Source organism: Danio rerio, chromosome 1, assembly GCF_049306965.1.
Source record: "Danio rerio strain Tuebingen ecotype United States chromosome 1, GRCz12tu, whole genome shotgun sequence".
Taxonomy (NCBI): Eukaryota; Metazoa; Chordata; class Actinopteri; order Cypriniformes; family Danionidae; genus Danio; species Danio rerio.
This window is the reverse complement of record NC_133176.1, coordinates 20,662,501-20,685,184: the sequence shown is the minus strand read 5'-3', so window position 1 is coordinate 20,685,184 and position 22,684 is coordinate 20,662,501. Positions and strand designations below refer to the sequence as shown.

The following is a 22,684-nucleotide window of genomic DNA, read 5'->3' as shown; positions in this document are numbered from 1 at the left end:
TTGATATTTTTCAAGACACTTCTATACAGTGACATTTAAAGGCTTAACCAGGTTAATTAGGTTAACTAGGCAGATAAGAGTAATTAGGCAAGGTATTGTATAACGATGGTTTGTTCTGTAAGCTATCGAAAAAACATAGCTTCTCCAGAGCCCCAAAACACCCTCAGACCCCAGAGGGTTAAAGGGGCTTATAATATTGACCTTAAAAAAATGTTTTTATTATTATTAAAAACTGCTTTCATTCTAGCCAAAATTAAACAAATAAGACTTTCTCCAGACGAAAAATTTTATCAGACATACTGTAAAAATTTCCTTGCTCTGTAAAACATCATTTGGGAAATATTTAAAAAAAGAAAAAAATTCAAAGGGGGATTAATAATTCTGACTTCAACTGTATATGTAATGAAAACTTTGTTGAATGTTAAAGCATCTAGTCAACTGCCGTGAGTCCTTTGAAAGTGCGAAGGTTTCAGGGTAAATTTAAACTAATTTACACAATGTATTTAAAGTTTTTGTTTTTTTAAAAAAGATTCACTTGTAGACAACCACATAATTTCTTCCAAAACAACTTTCATTAGCACACTTTTTTTAAGGTTTTCTGTTTAGTTGAAAATGGTCATGTAAGTGCCTTCTTAGGGGCTGTTCACATATTGCAACTTTTGTGCACTCAAGGTATTTTAAATAGAGATGTGCAGCAAACACGTGCAAATGGAGTGTGACATAGTGTGACAAATGTTTTTATGCACACCTACAGCACAGAAAATTTAAAACACTTCAACTTTTCGAAATGGCACCATGCACATTCACCATGTTTAATGTAACAAGAACCAACATATCAGCTTCATCATTTGTATGTATTACACACATTTTAATAATAAAGGTAAACAAATAACCTCAGGCATATACAAACCACTCAAACACTGTGGTGCTTTTTAATTTTCTCCCTAAATAAAACTTGTATCAGAGCTACAGCAAGGGGTTGTCAGTAGTGGTTCCTCCTATCTAATGGTTGCAACAACAGACGCCACAGGAGCACAAGCTCATGAGTGCATTAACAGTTTTGGAGAAAGGGGCATGAATTTAGATGTGATATGTGAATGCTCCTTTAGTCCCTTTTTCTTGTAATTCCACGTGTATTGCTTAAGAAAACCCTTTTGCTTTTCAAGCAGTAAAGACACTTTCATTTTCATATTTGGGTGTACTATTTAATGAAGTATGAATCTCAAAACCAGGTATTTAATTTAACCCAGCAAACATTATGTCTTTTTATATTTAATGTTAAACTTTAAACTTTTCTCTGCTCCGCAGTGCCAGGTATGCCTCTGCTCACAGTGGTGTCATCAGAGGATAGCACTGCCCTGCTAAAGTGGCAGCCTCCCCCTACCGGACTGTCCCCTGTGCTGGGCTACAGGCTGTCATACGGCCAGGCCGACCCGTCCTCAGACACCTTTATGGTACAGGAGCTGGGCGCAGAGGAACGCTCCTACACAGTCTCATCTTTAAGCGCAGGAGTGCTGTACGTCTTCCGCCTTGCGGCCCGCACTGTATGGGGTTATGGTTCAAGTGCTCAAGTCACACTTCTAATCCCAAACGTGGTGCAAACAACCACCGATGGCATGATAACAGACCTGATGACAACTGAGGGTCAAACCATGAGCGTACAGGAAAACGTTCCAATTTTGGCAAACCTAACAGCCGAAAGCATCAACTCCTCATCTGCGATCCTGAGATGGGAGCGACCAAAAAACTATGACGGGATTCAAGGTTACCGCGTGTGGTTTGCTGTCACCTATAGTAATGGCACAGACATTGCCATGGAATCTGATGTTTCGGAAACCACAGTGGTTCTTCATGGCCTAAGGGCAAATACTGAGTACGTGGCGAGAGTTTGCATGCTTAGCAAACAAGGCCCCGGGCCCTATAGTCTCCCCATTTCCATCAAAACACAACCCGCAGAGGAAGGTAGGACACATGTGAATCCTCACACAAACAAAACAATTAGTCAGGCAACCATTCTTATACAAAACTTTACTTTGGAAGGCCATTTTCTCTTTATGTCTGGTCATTTCTGTGTGTTTTTGTTGGTCTGAGTCTCTTGTTTGATGGCGTCCATTAAGCACAAGGTGAGAATCTTTCTGTAAATGGGTTTAAGTCAATGTTGGAGTGCTCCATTATCTCATAAAACAACTACAGTAAAGGTGAGCTCTTGGAAAAGAGTGACAAATTCTTGTCAGTACCATGAAAAAAAGAGTGACTGTATTTTTCCTGCTGTCAGATAAAGTAACATCCTGATGTAGGAAATGATTTTAGTAGAAACCGTTGAAGAGATTTGTTGACGTTCTTCATAAATGCTTCAGCATTGATGGAGGCCAGAGGTTGTGCTCAGGTGAGCTGAAGTATTGATGTGTAATTTGTTGATCTTTGTTTTTCCCCTTTTCATAGTTTTTGCTGTGAACTTCAAAGTGAAAGCTGCAATGAAGAGTTCAGTTCTGCTGACCTGGGAGTCTCGAACCACCAGTAATAAAGCGCAGTCTCTCATCGTAAGAACTACACTTATAATATGTGTTTGCTGTGTGTATGTGTGTGCTTGTGTTGGTTCATTAATTTCCTTTGGCTTAGTCTCTTTATTCATCAGGGGTCGCCACAGCAGAATGAATCGCCAACTTATTCACCATATGTTTTACACAGCGGATGCCCTTCCAGCTGCAACCCATACTGGGAAACATCCATATACACACATACGCTAAGGCCATTTTAGTTCATCCAATTCACCCTTTTTGATTGTGGGGGAAACCGGAGCACCCGGAGGAAACCCACCCATAGGGAGAACATGCAAACATCAGACAGAAACGCAACTGGCCCAGCCGGGACACGAACCAGTGTTCTTCTTACTGTGAGGCGACCGTGCTAACCGCTAAGCCACTGTGTTGCCTAAAGCATTTAAAATAAAGCTATATTTAAATCTCACACCTGATATAGAAAAAATAGTTTCTGGTGATATCATTGTAACAAAGCTGCTTGTTTTCAAACTTGCAATCTTTTTATTTGAAACTAAACCATCAGTGTCAATATATGAATATAAAAAACTCTAATTATAAATAATAACAATTAAAATAATACTATTCTGAAATGACTAAGGTGGCATTTACACTAGTGCGTTTTAGTTTTAAAACGACGTTTTAGAATGAAAACGATCCGCGTCCACATTAGCGTTTCACCCAGCGTTTCTAAACAGCTCTCCGTCTACACCAAAACACTGAAAACGCACATCATGTGACCACACACACTTTCTGGCATGTGCTGCAGCCCATCTACCCAGACGAGAGATGTGCTCGTCGGAGTGTTCGTCGAGGATCTCCCGCTGGATCTAATCTCACTATATTTGCTAAACGTGATATTTAATTCATCTTGTTGTCTATATCTAACAACATATTCCTCGACTTTGGTGTTTTGAATCGATTACATGTTCTCGGGTAACGTGTTTTGGCTGAGCACAAAGATAAGTTAATGATTAATCTAACCATGTACATTCTGTATATTGAGTAACTGCTTGCCTTTATTTACTATAATGTATAAACTTATTGTATGTTATACTTTTATAGTGGCCAGTATTGATTATTAAAACTGATATTCAGCAAAAGAGAGGGCATGTTTCATATTTTTAATGAAAATGAATGGAGGCAGTAATGTTACGCTCTGTTTTGTTATGAATACGCATACAGTGAAGATGACGCTCATATATGCTGCACAACGCCACAACATTTCTGCTGTCTGTTAAGTTGTTAATATCAAAATGAAAATAGCAGTTCCTTCATGTTTTTATTTTATTGTTAAGAAAGTGAAACAATGTAGCCAGGATGATGTGAATAAGGTTATAAAGTACACCTTTCCCTTTGAACATTTACCCGACATGTTCTTGGGAGTCTGTTTTCCATATCAAACTTGCGAAGTCTGAACTTATAAGGAGAGGATGCAGAACTTTAACTGTGTGTAGGCTACTTAATATTGAGGAAAAGTCCTAATCAGAGAAGCGAATGTTGCCAGCCCCACCTCTGTTTTCAGATGTCTCTGTTTTCCCTTATCCACACTGAGACGAAGCAGCAGCGTTTTAGGATGAAAACGGCCTCTTCAGCGTTTCCAAAATGCTCCATTTTCGGCGCTCGAAAACTCCGGCTTAGTGTAGACGGATGGCGTAACCGTAGTAAAAACGTATGCGTTTTCAAACCAAAACGAATTAGTGTAAACAGGGCCTTAAACTCAAACAATTTTTTTGGCTTCATATTCAGGCTTGAAGATGAATTTACATGATTGTTCTTGCCTGTCATTTGTGATCATGATTTTTTTGCATACTGTATAACATTTTCTGAATATAAGTTACATTTTATATCTGTTAAATTCCAGTTATGGCACTCTCACAAATACGACCAATTATTATCAATTAACACAACCAATTATTAACTAATTAAATTTTACTTCCCTAACCAAGACAACATCTGGTGTCGTAACATTTAATGCAGGCCCATCCAAGTTCATGACTGATGTTATTTTTTTATATCTTTTTCCCTGTGTGTGCGCATGTGTTTATGCACTGATACCGACTGCCGACTGACACTGTTGTTTGCGCAGTAAACTCAGTTCTGTTCACATTATATTTGTCTGCGTTTTGTCTTTTGTTACTCTCAAACACAACCAATTATTATCTTTTTCCATGTTACATCCTCCAACATCCCACATCTTAACATTTAATGGGGGCTCGTCCGGGATCATAAAAGTTTCCCTGTGGTTTTTTTTCTTTTATTTTTTCCCTGTTTGTTTCCCTGTTGACTGACACTATACTTGATGTTGCCTGGTGGCTTACTCATGCTGAACTGTGTGCATAGTTACCAATTCTATTTAAATTATGTTTGTCATATTTTTTCTTTTTCCATCCACCCACACAACCAAAACCAGTTATTATAATTTTAAATATTGCGTCTTCCAACTCTGTATGACATCTGGAGAGGCAACAGTTCCAAAACAACCTATTTAATGCAATTACTGTCAAGCAGTATGTGTATAGCACATTTGCCACACGCCAGAATTATGCTTTAAATTAATTAATTTAGACTCCATGTTTATGTTAGATGTTGTTTTTTAATAAAAACCACTATAAATTTAGAGCCAACTATAGAGCTTACTCAGTATATGGCTACCGGCAGGTAATTTTTACACTGTTTCTTAATTAAATTATAAAAACATACCTAAATTATGTTTATATAACTTATAAACACTTGTGAGTTATACACCAATGTAATTCTAATGTTGTGCAAGTTGTAGTCACATGCTACTTATTTTCTGAAAAATGGCATTTTTATTGTACAGAATACAATATACACAGTCATTTCTACATTATACAGTTGATGTCAAAATTTTGATTCTCTTTCAAAAACTCCCCTCTTTAACATAAAGTATATTTTTCGGCACATTTTTAACATGATAGTTTTAAAAACTAATTTTTTACAACCAATTTTTTTTTTACAAGGATACAGTACATAGAATTTTTCTAGTCATTTTGAGCTAGTATTCAGCTTAAAATGTAATTAAAGTGCAATGCTTAACTAAAATAAGCCAAACTACTGTATATGCTAAACTAAAAAAGCCAAACTAAAATAATGGATGAGGTACTAAATAAGATTTTCTTGAGAAGAAAAAATATTATAGGAATCACTGTGAAAATTTGGTCACACTTTATTTTAATGGAAAATTCATGCTATTAACAAACTATTAACTTTTAAGTTAATTAAGACTTTTAGCTCAATAAACTTATTAGCTGCTTAGTAATAGTTAGCAGTACTCCCCACAAATAGACTTTACTTTGGTGTGCCGACCAGGTATATTAACGGCTGCCCAAGCATATTTAGTGACACATTTTTGTTTTTTACTATTAATAACATCCTTTTACACTATTTTGTATCCGCCCAATATAAACATCCGTGATCGATTAAATAGTGGAAAGTCTTATCTTGTTTACCCGTTTCGTTATGTGTGTGCGAGACCTGTCTGCACCCCCACAGGTAATCTCACATGCTCTGCAGACCAACAGAGACAATTTGGGATGGGTTTCTAAATCTCCTAAAATGTCTGAGATTTAACCTTTTGGTTTCGTTTTCTAAAGCTCATATGTGTTTTTGCATTACCTTCTTACTTAAGCCTACTTTCATTTGGTTTTAAGTAAGTAATAATTAAAAATAATAAAAGTAATAATTCATTGATGATTCAGAAATGACTCAGAAAACCTTTCTATATTTGTTAGCTGCAAAATATCTATACACAATTAGTAATGGTTAATCAACACATTTGCCTTATTGCCAGCATCATGTTGTGAGGCTTTTTGCTGCAGCAGGGACTGATCCACTTCACAGCATAGATGGCAACATAAAGAAAGAAGAAATACTGAAGCAACATTTCAAGACATCAGCCAAAAAATTAAAACTTGGCCACAAATGGGTCTTCCAAACAGACCATGACCCGAAGCATACTGCCAAATTAGTTAAATGTGCTTTAAGGACAACAGTGTGACTGTTTTGGAGTGGCCACCACAAAGCCCTGATCTCAATCCTATAGAAAATTTGTGGGCAAAGTTGAAAAAGTTTTTTAAAAAACAGTTATGTTTCTTTCTTTTTTTGTTAACGTCTGGTTTCAACTGTATATGTTTTAAACCTGTGGTTAGTAAGGTAGTAGTTAGGTATTGGGTAGGATTAGGGATGAAAAATAAGATCATACTTTAGAAATGCTAATAAACAGTTAATATTTTAATAATAGCAGGTAGTAAGCCAGTAGTAAATGGTGTGAATTGTTATTTTAACTGTTACTTATAACATACATTTATTAATTTCCAGGTCTACAATTCTGTCTTCATATAAAATTCACATATGTTCATAATTTAATAAGAAACATGTAGTGAGTTTGTATTTTAATCTTTACCTGTTTAAGCTTTTTTTTAAAAATCGAATTGTTTGAAATCATTCAAAGTCATCTTTTAAGTGTTCAGAGGCCCTCTAGTGGTATCTAGACCCCTTGTTGAGAACCACTGGGTTAGGTGATGAATTGTTTCATAAGCTTAGTATTAAATCAAGCTTGTGACTGTGTGTGTCTGTGTCACCACCTCTTCATGCAGCATATTGAGACTGAATTGTGTATGACAGTGTTTGTTTAAGTGTGAGTGTGTGCATGTTAGCAAGTGTCTGAGGTGTCAGTCTAAATCTTTCTCTGCTCTCTTTATGTGTGTGTGCCATAAGATACTCATAGTTTGACTGTCAAAGTGTGCATTTAATGTTTTCCATCTTTCTTTCTTTGTCAGATCTCATATGGCGATGGCGAGAGTGTGGAGGTCGATGGGCGGCTCGGGCAGAAGTTAGTGACTAAGCTAAAGCCTCAGTCTCTGTACAACTTTCTGTTAACCAGTAAATCCGACAGCACTGGAGGCCTGCAGCACCGCACGGACGCCATGACGGCTCCAAACCTGATGACCAGGAAACCACAGCTGCTGGACAAGACCAGCTCGCAGAGCATTGCCATTCTGCAGCTGCCCACTGTACAAGGCCAGGCTAACGTCAGGTCAGGGAAACTCCAAAACATATACAGGGAGAATTAACATTAGGTTCTAAATTACTTCTCAAACTTATAAATCTGGAAAAGAATTAGGATCTGAGGATTCTGAAATATAAGCAGAGAACTAAAAAATAATTAACTCAGAATTCTATTGAAAACTCTGAGTTTTGAAGTTGTTAAAGTTTTACAAAGTTATGACAGTTACTTGAATGAATTTTATTCTGAATTAGTCAACATTTCTATTCAATAAATTACTGATAAATTAATCTTTAAGAGTAAATATTATATTACTGTATTTTCAGGAAATAATTTGTACCTGACTGTAAGTTTCACTTTGTAAAAATCGCACTGTCGAGAGAAAAATTTGAGTTATTTATTTGGAAATGCAAAATAAAACTACTATTATTAAAAAAAAATGTTGACAGGCCTTTTAAAAATGTTTACCTTAAATCAGGGGCCTCAAACTGCTGGCCTGCGGCCCATTTACGGCCTGCCCTCCTCCTCCCTCGGCTACAACAACCGCCCCCACCAAGCATCCAAGCCCCCAACAATTCTAAGCATCAACTCCCCCAAACGAAATTTAACTCTGGTCTAATATGTTTTACTTCAATTATATTTCTTTATATTATACTAAATACAAATATTTTTGTATTTGTATTTTATTATTTTTTTAGTCGCAGTTCTATTATTTAAGTTTAAGTTCATATTTAAGTTAAAGATACAGCAAAAACAAAAATACAAAGATTAATTGTGAATTCTAAAATATAAATGGATGATTCTAAAAAAAATATCCAAAATAAGTCCAAAATATAAACTAGAAAGTCTAAAATATAACTTTGAATTCTAAAATATAAACTGAGGATTTTAATATATTAACAGAAGTCAAAATTTAAACTAAGAATTAAAAAATATAAACTGAGAATTTTAATATATAAACAGAAGTCAAAATTTAAACTAAGAATTCTAAAACATAAACTGAGGATATTAATATAAAAACAGAAGTCGAAATATAACTTTGAATTCCAAAATATAAACTGAGGATTGTAATATATAAACAGAAGTCAAAATATAAACTGACAATTCTAAAATGTACCCAGTTCTACACAACAAACTGAAACGTGTAAGAGATAAACTGAGAATACTAAAATATAATTTTAAAAATTGTAAAATATGAACTGCCGCGTAATTAAATCTTCAGAATTCTAAGTATTAAAATAATTCAGTGACTGTGAATTGTTCTTGATGCACAAGGTTGTGTAAACATAATGTAATGTAAATTGTTCAAAGCAAAGGCTCAATAAACCGTTGCATAGATACAATACCTTATTCATTATCTCTTCTTTTTGTGCTTTAAAACTTTTGCTTTTAATGCAATTGTGTTTAGTTTAGCCAGCTTTTTTTCGTGAGATTCCCCCATAATAATATATCATGATGTTTAATTGGCAGGGGTTTCTACATTTTGGTCGTTCCTTTGAAAAGACAGAGAGCAGGAAACTTCCAGAATATGTGGAGCGATCCAGACGAGATGAACCTCGATGAGGTACTAAATATTTGTACATTATTTAGTACTTTGTTCAGTTTTAACGAAGTCCTTTTAAGACAAGTCATTTCACTAGGCGGCCATCATTGAAACATCTCTCAGGCAGTATGCTTGAGCATTCTGTTTGAATGGGGAAACATCAAATTCTGCAAAACTGCTTGTCAAGCTTTTCCCCATTCAAAATGATATGAGTGACACGTCTTGTGTATTCTAACGTCTTTTGGTTTTCTGCCATTGTCAGCATATTAGTTCAAAGTTGAAAGCACTTGTTGATTCAGTGTTGGCTGTGGTTAATTTGTCCTGTTTTCTGTTTTTCTCCAGCTGCTGAGGGAGATTAATGGCACCGGTCGCTCTGTGCGTTTACGGAGGCAGGCAGAGGCAAAGCCGTACATCACTGCTCATTTCCAAAATCTTCCTGCTGAATTTAAGTTAGGAGATGGACATGTGTATGGAGCCTTCATGAACCGACCTCTGGTGAACGGACAGGAGTATGTGTGCTTCGTACTGGCTATTCTCGAACTGGGCCAGAATGTAAGTCCACTATATAATTTTGGGGTCTGCAGTGATAATGTACTGTATAGGAACAGAATAACTGTAAAGATTCACAAAATGTTGGTTGTTAAAGCTGGAAATGTGGCATTGAAAGTATAAAATGGATTTGAAAATGTTAAGAAATAAGGTCCTGGGGTTTCAGATATGTTTATATCCGTATTTAGTAATACACCATACCATTATTTGGTGAAATAACATGATTTTTAATCATAACACTTCAAACATTTTTTGACAAAAATACTTTAAATGACAATATCAGAAATTTTGAAGAAATGTTATCAGACATACGTAGAATCAAACAAATTAAATAAATAGAAATAATTAAATAAAACAAAAATAAACCTTTTTGCACAAATAAATCTAGTTAATCCAGAGAAATGGTTTTATTTCAGTTAGAGCAAATGTTGATGCAATTTGATTTATAAATCCTATTTTTAAAGCGCACCTATTTTACTTTTTTTACAAGGTGTTAGATAAGCATTTGGTGTCTCCAGAACGTGTCTGTAAAATTTCAGCTCAAAATACCCATCAGGGTATTTATTACAGCCTCCAGAATTTGGCCATTTTGGAGTAAAGTGGAGCTGTTTTTGTAGCATTTGGCTTTAAATTCAAATGAGCTGCTTCTCCCCGTCCACCGTTTCCATGTAAGTGTCTGCTTCTCATTATGCATTATGTCAGATAAACAGCAGTCAGTGATAGAGACAGACACAGAGGAAGCTGAAATCCAGCTCATTAGTCAAAAATATCTAGTAAGTTTATTTGGTCACATATATAATTAATTCAAGCCTTTCTGAAATTATGAGTCACACACAAATGCCGTTTGCAGTACACACACATTTATGCACGTTTTCTGACACCATACGGTCTTGGTAATTATAGCGGTTAAAAATTACATAGCAATTTTACTGTTTTTAATAAAACATGCTCTGTTTTAAAAAAGTTTTAAACTTACAAAACTTATAAAAATCACAGAGAGTTGTAACAAATATTTTTATCCCAGTTTATTTGCAAAACAAAATGTTCTGCGGATGTGTATACGTGTTATTATAGAAAAATGGCATCTGTCAATCAATTCGGTGGGCATGGAAAACCACACTCCTACATCACGTTGCGGTGGGCCTTAAAATCACTGGGATTTGGATCCTATTTTAACATCAGGATATTTTAAAAAGAGACCTGTTGTGTTTCTATCACTCCATTATGACAGTGAGCACATTATACCTACACACAGTTCTGTCCAAACATCTTTCAAAAGATGATTTTCGTCAAAGGTGCTCTTTAAACAAAGTTTAAAATATAAAAATGTTATATTGTGGATATAGTTGAATGCAATTCTTTAGCTGTCTCTTTATTCTGAATATTCAAAAAAGTACAAATTTTTTATTGTTTGAGTATAATTATAATTTCACCACTTACTTTAAAATGATGCATTGATGTATCGGGGCAAAGTTTACAATTTATTTCATACAAACAAACCAATAAATCAATAAATGTTGCATGTACAAATTGATTGTGACTCTTATAATGGTCTAATGTCAGTCTATGGAACAAAATCAATGCCAAAAGTCTTGAATTAAAAAGCTTGTTGAATAGCACAAACTGAAAAAAATAATACATCGTATTAACAAGTATAAAGAGGAGGAGGAGGATGATAAATATACAGTATTTTCTGTATATTCAAGCTTTTTAATTCAAGACTTTTGGCATTGATTTTGTTCCATAACAGTCATGTTTATGGCTTATTTATGACAAGGTATGCCTTGGCAATGTCAAGTTGTCATGACCAAGACATCTCAAACAATGTCCTCTTTGCATTTAAATTAACAAAACTGAGTGAATGACACTTAATGACAGCTGTAATAAGCATGCATACATCTATTTCATATTCATGAAGTTTTATGTAATAATTAAAAAATTGTCATGAAAGTATTATGAGCAGCCCCTTCAAGTGTCAACCAAATGGATTTATTAAAAATAAAAAACACATGCAAATAAGCCATAAAGCATCTTATATTGTAGATATTGTGCTGTAAAAATAATTTACAGCACAAAAAAATAATTATTTTTTTAACATATTTGAAAATACTGTATATTTATGTGCTGATCTTTGATTGACAGACTGTCTACTCCACAAGCCCATTCTCTGATGCGGTGCTCTTCTCTGATGTGGAGCCACAGCCAATCGTAGATGAGGAGGAGGGGCTTCTGTGGGTGGTTGGACCAGTGTTGGCCGTCATCTTCATCATCAGCATCGTCATCCTCATCCTCCTCTTTAAAAGGTGAGACAGACAAGACAAATCAGCAGAAAGTGAGATTTAAAGAGTTGAACCACAGTTAAAGAGGATTTTAGATTAAATGACAAATGCACGATGCAGATATGTTCAGTGTTTCATTGCTGTAAGGCCTAAATTTCCTAATCCTTTAAAGTCTTTTAAAAGCGAGTTTTAAAATTTCAGATGGAAAATATATATATAAATATATATATAAATGAATATACTTTTTATTAAATGTGCTACACTCTAAAATGAATTTGATTTAATCTGCTACTATAGAGCAGTGACGTGTGGTGAGGTTTTTGGCTGGTGAGGCATTGACTCTTTCTAAGTCAAGAGTCAGATTTACAAACATATTCACTCGATATATTTTCCAGCTGCCGAATGTGTTTCATTTATAATACCAGCATTCTTTCTATACTCATGGCAGGTACATATCGGGCCAAGAATGCAAATTGTATAGCGATTAAATATCCCTCCCAAAAACACCCAGCTGTATGCTACAGACAGCTATAAGCAACACACAGCACCAGCAAGTGCTGTAAGTGGATACGCGCGCTCTCTCTTATTCATTCACACACACACACACACACACACACACACACACACACACACACACACACACACACACACACACACTGTGTAGGTTCTGTCCCGTCCTTTGAAGCAAGCCCTTTAACTCTGGCATTGGTCCTAAATTATTTATGCACGTTTTGATTGAAAGTCCACATTTGAGAAATTTTTGAGCTGATATCCTCGATTTTTGCAGTCAGTCAGAGCAAAACATAAAATAACTGACTCCTATTGAACTTTACTGCGTAGAAGAAGAGCAACCACTACACAAGAATAATGTGAGCTCACGTGCGCCCTCTTCAGTGCGGCAGAGCTACTGCCTGCCTCACCTCATGCCTTTTTAGTGCGGCTGTATATCAGATCCTAACACTAAATACCAGATAGATACACATGAAGTACATTATCTATTAAATGTAAAGTGAGGACGTATGTATAAAACATTTTAATAAAGCATTACATTGGTAGCATACTCTGAGTAAGCAAAAGGTGCTCGCTCAAGCCAGTTTGCAAGGGATTGCGCATTGAAGTGAGGCACAGCTCGGTGCTGCCTCAGCTCGCTTCCTACGCTGTAATTGAACAGAAGACACGCAAAATACAGCAATTTTAATTTTAAAAATGATTTTAAACATTTGAATCATACAGAAATTGCATTTATAGCACACACGGTAAAAACTGCAGGGTCCCACACAATTAATTCATGTTGTTCCAACATAAATCGATCAAGTTAACTTTGTTAACAAATTTATGTGGATTGAACATAAAAAATTAGGTTGTCCCAATGAAATCCCAGTAATTGTGTTGTTTCAACTCATTTTAAATAAGTACTTTGAACAAGCAAAAATAAAAAAAGGATTTTTTTGAGTGCAGATCAGTGTACAAATATTTATTTTATCATTAGTATACATGTCATGATGGTAGGTGAGGATCCCCTGACCACACGTCTCTCATTTGGACATTGTTAAAACAGGGTTTGCTGTTCATTTACTCACCCTCAGGCCATCCAAGATGTAGGCGACAAAAAGTTTTGCTAAAATTGTGCTCCTTAGATATTCGTAAAATGCAAGTCAATGGCTAAATTGTTTCCTGAGACTACTGATGATAAACTTAGGTATTATGAAACAATACAATTGATCTGCAAAAGAAACTGAGCATTATTTACTTGATAATTTCCTTTAATAACCACTACAAATTGTTTTTTTTTTTTTTTTTTTGTATGGCCTGAGGGTAAATAACTCTTTGGGTGAACTGTCCATTTAAATTTGAATAATTTAAAAGAATGAAAGGACAAAACTGAACAGAGAATGAGAGACATTTGATATCTTACTACTTCAGAAGCTGATTTCATTTATCCCTTATTCTTTTTTTTTCTGTCCTCGCCTTTATCTGCACGCCATCCAGCAAACCAGACAGGTCTGTGTATTATGTTTCTCTGTAAATCGCATTATGACCCAAATGCAATAGAAACTATTTCCTACTAAGTGAGTGTTGCTTTAATGCTCCTGCGCGTGTGATGTTACAGGAAGCGGGCAGAGTTGGAGGGCAGGAAGTGCAGCTTTCTCAGCAGCGGTAAAGCCATGAGTTCCCAGCATCCATCTGACCCCGTGGAGCTGCGCAGAATCAACTTCCCAACGGCTGGTAATATATTACTGATGAAAAGACCTATCACAAACACACACACGCAGGTACAGAGTGCTGAAGAGTCCACATTTTAGTCCTTGTGATGCACACACATGCACACGCTGACATTATCAACACAGTGTTGGTTTTCCTTTCTAGGTTTGCGCGCATCTATCATCGGTTATCGGCGGTTATCAAGTTAGTTGTGGTTTTTGGAGTCTATATTGACTGCTTAACCTCCATTCGCACATATGCAGTAACAGGATTGGCTTTTTCATGCTCTTAACTCGTTTGGCTTTTTCTGCTCTGACTTCATACACTCCTTCCATTGACTACTTATGATAACTAATGATATTTTCTCTCCCTAATCCTACTTCTAAACCCTTACATTTTTAAGACTGTGTACAGTGTTTATTAAGTTATTTCTGGTTGATTACAGGTTTTAGTTTCTATAGGTGAGAATTTATCTGCAATATGCACATCTATAATATGTCTATAACCAGCTCTTTAAGGCATGCAAGACACTGCAGACAAAATCACAGTTTTGATAAATAAATAAATTTGAGAAAAGTTTTAGACTTCTTGACTTTTCATAAAGAGTTTCTTTTAGTCTAATGTAAAGCAAACGTCCAAAAATATATATATTTTTAAGTGTTTATTTTGTTGTCACTCTTTTAGTCTGTTTGTAGAGTTTCAGTTATAGGTCGTATTTTAAAGGTTGTTTTTTGTCATGTTTTTCTCCTGCACTGAGACATTTCTGTGGCACTAGTTCATTTCAAACTGTTTTATTTCTATCTATTTTCTAAAGTTTTTTTTTTTACAGAGGGATATTTTAATACTGAATTTACATGATTATATACAAAATAAATGTGAAAATGTTCTAAAAAGAGAAATCTATAAGCCTCAAAAATATTACTAACTACATTTTCACATTTCTTTTATTAGGTTTTTACATAGAATATAAATTACAACATTCATTTTATAATTATCCTTCCATGTTGTTGTTAACCCAACCCCAAATAAACACTTCCCTCCCTCAACAGCCTATAAATTCTCCTTTAAAAAAACGAAAATATAATTAAGTAAAAATAAAAATAATAGTAATAATAAAGATAAATAAATGTAAAAAAAAAGAACAAAAAATGAAAAGGAATAGTAAATATGTATTCATATGTTATTGCTAGGCTCACACACAATCTGCACGCGCAGAAAACTGCACATTTTCACAGATTTTTAGCCCATCATTGAGTCTATTTATTTGTGTATTTTATTGTGTAAATGTGTGTATATTTATATTTATTCATTTTTAAATACATTCCACTAATATTATTGTAATATAATAACAGTTATATTAAAATGTTCATATGATTTGTTTACAATACAATACAAAGTAATATTTTCTGTCTTTTAATAGATATATTATACAAGAGACTTGCCTTGTTTACTAAATAAGTGGATCTAATTGAATTTGCATTAAATACAAGTGTAAAAATGTACTATTTTTAAATTTCATATATTAAGATTTTAGTTATGATACTCCTTAAATTATTCTCCATAAATCCACAGATTTTTTACAAAAGTCTCCGCAGAAATAGAGACAATGTCTGCAGATTCAGTCTGGCCCTAGTTATTGCTCAGCTTATAAATCAAGAGAGTTAGCCAACAGATAATTTAAAAAGGGGCGCCACAACCTGTCAAGAGTCTTTAAAGAACCAGTAAGTGTAGTAACAAGTCTTTTATTTATGCATTAAAAGAGGGTGGCAAGACATGTTTTCACTTTAAAGGGATGAGATGTCTTGCTAGTAAAGTAACAAAATACATTTTTACAAGAATATTTAACATCGGGTGTTAAGATTTTGGTGCAAATGAATGCATATTTAACTAAATAATGCATATATTTCAGGCACCATAATCTAAACACTTAATGAAGTCATGTTCAAAATGCTTGTAAATTCTGCAGTATCTTGCCTTAAACAGGGACATAAAAGAGATCCATTTGATGTAGTTATAGTAAAGAATACAGTATTAACCATTGCTGGTCTGTGGAAAACCATTGTGTTAACCTGTGCTGATCTGGGACTTCATTGAACAGGCAGGGATTGCAGACATGAAATGAACTCTTCTTCTCAGTTATATTCTAAATGCAGTAATATTGATTTTTGCTTTAAGTTTAATTTGATCTGATTCAGCAGTTTCATTGTGCATTTCATCTTGCTTAGTATTTCTGACTGTATTGTAATCTATACTCTCCCACGCACCGATTCAATATAGTTTTGATTTCATATTTAGAGATTCTAGAGTGGGACGTGTATTATTTACTTAAGTGGAAACTTTTAAGTGCCCTGTGCCGACAAACCCTTCCCACAGGCACTAAAAATATCATGAAGTGATATTCTGTGAGGCTGTTTGCTTTAATAAATAAAACATTTGTGTATAGTCTTTATATTTTATGTTATTATTTAATTATATAATTCGAAATGATTATAGTTGCCAATTGCCTCAACCAGTTTTTAGTATTTTATTATTAGTAGTATTAGTAGTAGTAGTAGTAGTTGTTGTATTAGTATTAATAATAAATAAGTCTGTAATTAACTGTCCTCTTAAAAGTAACAAGCCAAGTGGCTTCCTAATTAGGCACATTTATCCATAAATATTAGTATATTTGGAACATTGTTGATTGTTACACAACAAATTATATAGTAAAACCATGGGTCACACATTATTTTGATGGTTCATTTGTTGAATTTAAGTTACATTGCATCTACATGCCAACTAATTCTCATTAGATGATAAGTAGACTGTTAGCTTGGGGTTAGAGTTGAAGTTAGGGGTTGACGTACTTGCAAAGTTTCTTATTGTAAGTTAAATGTCTGTTTAGCAGCACTATCAGCAGGTATTAAGCAGACAGTCTACTAATACTCAAATGGACCATCAAAATAAAGTGTTACCAAACCATGTACAGTACAAACTATAATTAAAACAATACCTAAAAACTAAGTCATACTGTATGATACCTTTTATGAACCACTTTTTTTTACTTTAGAAAACACTGCAAAATAAGGTTTTATCTGATTTCAACATCATATTCAACACTTAATTAATAAAGACATTTAAATTATTAACAAAGAAATTCAAAGTTTTATATTGTTAGTAATATTTTAAGATGAACATTTCCTATTCTTTTCTATCATAGAAAAACCATATCAAGATGGATCAAATGGCTTTTGAATGATGCTAATCTCTCATCACTGTATATCACAGAATTATATTCGCTTATGAAGTTAAGAAAATTCATACAGTATATTCAATCATAAAACCTCAACATTTAATATGTAGAGTAACAAATATGCAGTACTGTACCTTTTTTTTTTTTTGTTGTTGTTGTATATTTTGGGCCTCCAAATTTTCGTTTCATTATATATGATCCATACAAGCTCGAAGTTTTAAATGCGATACTCAAAAATTCTATAGATATCAATAAAAGGTTCCATTCATTTTATTGATGTATACAGTTGAAGTCAAAATGATTAGCTCTCCTCCGATTTTTTTTTCTTTTTTTAATATTTCCCAAATTATCTTTAATAGAGCAAGTATCACAGTATGTTTAATAGAGCAAGCCATTTTTCACAGTATTTCCTATAAAAAAATTCTTCTGGCGAAAGTCTTATTTGTTTTATTTATCCAGAATAAAAGTAGTTGAGATTTTTAAAAACCATTTTAAGGTCAATATTATTAGCTTAATGTCTACAGAACAGCCACTGTTATACAGTAACTTGCCTAATTACCCTAACTTGCGTACTTAACCTAATTAATCTAGGTAAGCCTTTAGCTGAATACTAGTATCTTGAAAAAATATCTCGTAAAATATGATGTACTTTCTACTTGGCACAGATAAAAGAAATCAGTTATTAGAAATTAGTTATCAAACTGTTATGTTTATAAATGTTGTTGGAAAAAAAAAATCTCTTTGTTACACAAAATTAGGGACAAAAAATATAGACAAATTGAAATTTAACAGGAAAGCTAATAATTCTGACTTCAACTGTATTCTAACAGTTAATTTAACTTTGGTGACATTATTTTCACAATTGTCCTCCTTAAAACATACACTCATAAATCCTACTGCTAAACCATGGATGAGATCATTAACACTCCCTCACCGTGCTCAGATTAGTCAATCTAGTATCAGCCTCACAGTGTGATGTGATCAGTGTGTTTTTGTGCTGTGATTGACAGGCATGACCAGCCACCCGCCAGTGTCCGTCTCTGAACTGCCCGCTCACATAGAGAGGATGAAGGCCAATGACAGCCTGAGGTTCTCTCAAGAGTATGAGGTCAGATCTCTAAACACACACACACACATTCACACACACCAGCACACATAATTTCACACCTCCGGATGTAGATTGAAGGCATCTGTTACACCCTAATAGATTTCTTACACTGTAAAAAAAAATGCTGGGTTTCAAACAATTGATTTGTGTAGAGAGAATGTGAAGGAATTAAGTTGACTTGTTAGTTTTTACAAATTTAAGTAGAAATTAAAATTCCCAACTAAAACCTCAAGAATTGTGTTTTTAGTTCAGTTTAAATAATGTAAGTAGTTTGAACAAACAGCGAACATAATTTTTTTTAGTGTAGACAAAGAACTTAGAATCACTAAGAGGCGACATTCAATAGAACGTTCCATTGCAACAGCAGCACCAAGCAACAGCCCCACGATTTCGCCATTTTGGCTTCCGCAGCTGCTTTGTATTTTATTTGTTTGTTTATTTATTTATTTAAAAAGGACATTAAAGCTGAAAAACAATCCGAAAGGTGCCAATACAACACTTACAATCACAAGACTGGTGATCATCAGCACTTTTAATACTGTATTTTAGAGACGTAATGTTTAATATATTAACTATACTTATTTTCTTGGAACTGTCACGGTTAAATTACTTTAAATTACTTTCATTTAAAAGTTTACACTTCTAGCATACAAATTAATACTGACATGTTAAATTAAATTAACATGACCTTTAAAATGGGATGTTGATAAGTGTCAGTAAACTTTTTGTTGCAAAACTTTTCTTTTCTTCTAAAATGTGTTAATATAATATATCATTATAAATATGTCTTCTGATGTGAATCCAATTGAACACATATGGGTAATTCTGAAGAGGACGGTACTTTCAGGAACGGTGCGTGCATAGAGGCGACCTGGGCGGCTGCCTTGGGCAGGAGAATAGTAAGCGAACCCCCCGATCTTCACTTTCATCCGCTACACTCACACTCTCCTTCACAGTCCTCGCTTTCATCAGCAAACCAGTCACTTTCTTTTTCACTTTCGGGTTGAGGGTGGTGTGTTTGCCGTTTGCCTAGCGCCAGTTCAGCTTGCTCCGGCCCTGCGTGTGTTTAACATGCAAAGAAATTTGGATGAGACCAAGGACGCGCTTTTAGAAGGAAAGTTTCCGTGTAAACCAATTAATGTGGCATTGCCAGGCTATCCTGCGTTTCCTCCAGAGTTTCATGCAATTTCAGGTGTTTCATTTTTAATCTTTAGACTTTAACTGCAGTTCAGCAGTTCACTCTCATTCAGCATATTTTCATTCAGGATGTTTTAATGGAATTTGATACCGCATGGCGAACGGAAAGAAAAACCTTTGCATTTTGGTACTCGCATGATACTTTAAGGTATTTAAAAACCGCTGTTTACATGGTAGACTCTTAATCAGTGTTATCTTAATCATAAAAGCAGAGTATTAGTGTTTATGTAAATGTACTGTAGTGAAAGTGGCAGATGAAAATCTCAAGCTGTCAAAGACAGCCCATTCTCTGCCTTTAAGCTACTTCCATGATCCCTCACATTTCATAAGTTTAACGTTGCTGTGTCAGAATCCTTGCTTGTAAAATAGCCATACTTTAGAACCCAACTTGATGAACACGATTGTGCATGTTGATAAATATATAAATGATATATATAAATATGTATGTGTGTGTGTGTGTGTGTGTATATATATATATATATATATATATATATATATATATATATATATATATATATATATATATATATATAACTCAATATTTCAATTCATTCTATCTAATGATATTTATTCGAGCTGTTGTTGTATTGTAGTTTTCATTCCCATATGTCTGCCATGTGACATAGGCGGCATCTAGTGGCTGTTTCCCAAATAACAACAGAGTGTCGCCTCTTAATGATTCTATGCTCTTTGGTGTAGATAAACACCAGTATCACTTTTAAATAGTTTTTTTTTTTTTTACCTCTGGGTTTCTATACAATAAGATCTTTGTGCAAATTTGGTTTCACATTACATTGTATTAGCAAAGTTGGAGCTCTTTTTAAAAAATAAAACAAAGTTCCTGCTCATAGACTAGTGGTTCTGTGCTCCGACATATATATCACAGAAGTGCTCACAGCGACCCGAGTTTGATTCCCGGCTTAATGTTTTTTGCCAATCCTTCCCTTCTCTCTGCTCCTAATACTTTCCTATCTGAAATCTCTACTGTCCTATATAATAAAAGTGAAACCCCTAAATAAATTAATTAATTAATTGAATTAAATTAATAAATAAATAATTAAAACAAGGCTTGTTTAAATATCCTATTTAAAAATATTTTTGGGGACAACTTAATTGTTTTATGTTTAATCCACCTAAATTTGTAAAAACATTCAAGTAATCTTAATTGATTTGTGTTGTGATAATATGAAGGAATTGTGTAGATCTCATCATTTAATATCGTAAAGATTATTATGCTTTGACAAAATATTAAATAAAATTAACTGGAAAAAAGTAACCCCAACACATTATAATTTTTTATAAATTTGTACTTCCTCCCATTATGTTTGAATTAAAAAAAAAAAATTTGTATCCTAACAATGTTATATTAGCACATTTACATTACCGAATATTACATTAATCAGAATAACATAGTAAAAAATTTGCTGTATACTGTACAATGTCCATATTCACTGTCTGAAAAATGTATGTACAGCTTAAATTTCAAAGAACGGTGTACTCATTTATGCTGGACACTGTAGTATTGCATGCTGTCAGTTCTTTTTCTTTTTTTGTATTTCATTGCATAGGCCATGTGATGTTCGTAACGTGTGAAGTTCAGTGTGATGTGTAATTCATAATGTGCTTCCCTCTTGTAGTCTATTGATCCAGGGCAGCAGTTCTCCTGGGAACATTCTAACCTTGAGATTAACAAGCCAAAGAACAGATATGCCAACGTCATCGCCTACGACCACACCAGAGTCGCCCTCACCAACACTGATGGTGAGTGTCTGTGTGTGAACTCAGTATTTCTACGGTTTCTGTGCGTAATCATGAGAAATAGCACATTTTCTAATCTTTGAGAGGCGTTACAATAAGAGATCAGCTGTGGAAAAGTTACAAATTTACTTTTATTGCATCATTGACTATTGTTTTACTTGTTATCTGGAAATGTTTGAATGCTTGTGTTGTTTTACATTTATTAAAACTGAAATGTTGCTAGTATACTTATTTAATTAGTATCAAAATAAAGTTTAGCCTCAATGAAATTTGTTTTTGGTAAAAACTTATCTAGTCAGCATCAGCACTATGAAATAGATTATAGTGATAAAGTTAGAAATAATACAAATAAAATACAAATAAATAATAATAATAAAATAATACAAATAAAGGCAACGAATATGGTAATAATGTATAAACAGTTGTAAATGTAAAATAGCATGTGCTACAGTAATTTGCTTAAATATTTAAGGGATAGTTCACCAAAAAAATAAAAATTTACTCAATATTTAATCACCGTCATTTGTAGGAGTGTCAAAATTAATAGCTTCTTCAGTGCACTGCGATGCAGACTCGGACAATTATGTATCAGTTCAGTAATAGTCAAAACCGGTTATTGTGTACTGACGTCATTTACCTCATATGCGCTATGTCGTCGTAGCTTACATTGGCGAGGGAGGCAAGCGCGGGAATCTACAACACTCCAACTACTTATAAACGCAGAAGCTGTGCACAATTTCACTGCGTGTGAGTTTTCTGGACTTTTCTGACGTTTTTCTGACTTTTTCTGAGGTTTTCCTGACACTTACAGCAGAAGCCCCTATTTCCCTGCAGTTGAGAGAATGAAAGTAAACTCTCTCTCTCTCACTGTGGCTCATTTGACCTACTGGCATGATTTTTCCTCTCCTCTCGGCTGTTACAGCAATACTTCTGGATACAGACACGAGCGCATGTCTGCAGAGTTTTCTCCACCTTGTCTATCATGAATCAGCTGTGATCGCTGCTGCTGTGTATCAGTGTCACTCATCTGTGAAGAGCGCCAGCGTGTTAGAGCCAATCGCAGCCCTTTCTGTTGAGCGCGTGATCAATCAAAGTGGTGTAAGAACTTGGTAGACAAGGCTCAGAAAGCGAGCAGGATATTTATATTTGTTTATCTGCTATAAATGCCTGTGTTGTTTAAAGGTACTGTGTATATATCTGGCTGTTTGTATTAAAGGACAAAATTGTATTACAAATAGTATATAAATATA

At 34.3% G+C, this 22,684-nt stretch overlaps 1 protein-coding gene across 9 annotated transcripts in view; it reads left to right on the top strand.

Annotated features, from left to right (window-relative positions):
• Window positions 1-22,684, top strand: part of ptprdb (protein tyrosine phosphatase receptor type Db) — a 149,892-nt gene that overhangs the window by 97,750 nt on the left and 29,458 nt on the right. For 4 of the 9 annotated variants that reach the window (XM_073944930.1, XM_073944815.1, XM_073944750.1 and 1 more), the window contains 9 exons: window positions 2,443-2,540; window positions 7,340-7,596; window positions 9,037-9,130; window positions 9,452-9,661; window positions 11,801-11,961; window positions 13,927-13,938; window positions 14,048-14,163; window positions 18,382-18,479; window positions 21,314-21,437. In XM_073944930.1, the coding sequence (XP_073801031.1) occupies window positions 2,443-2,540; window positions 7,340-7,596; window positions 9,037-9,130; window positions 9,452-9,661; window positions 11,801-11,961; window positions 13,927-13,938; window positions 14,048-14,163; window positions 18,382-18,479; window positions 21,314-21,437 (1,170 nt within the window). 9 annotated transcript variants of the gene reach the window in all.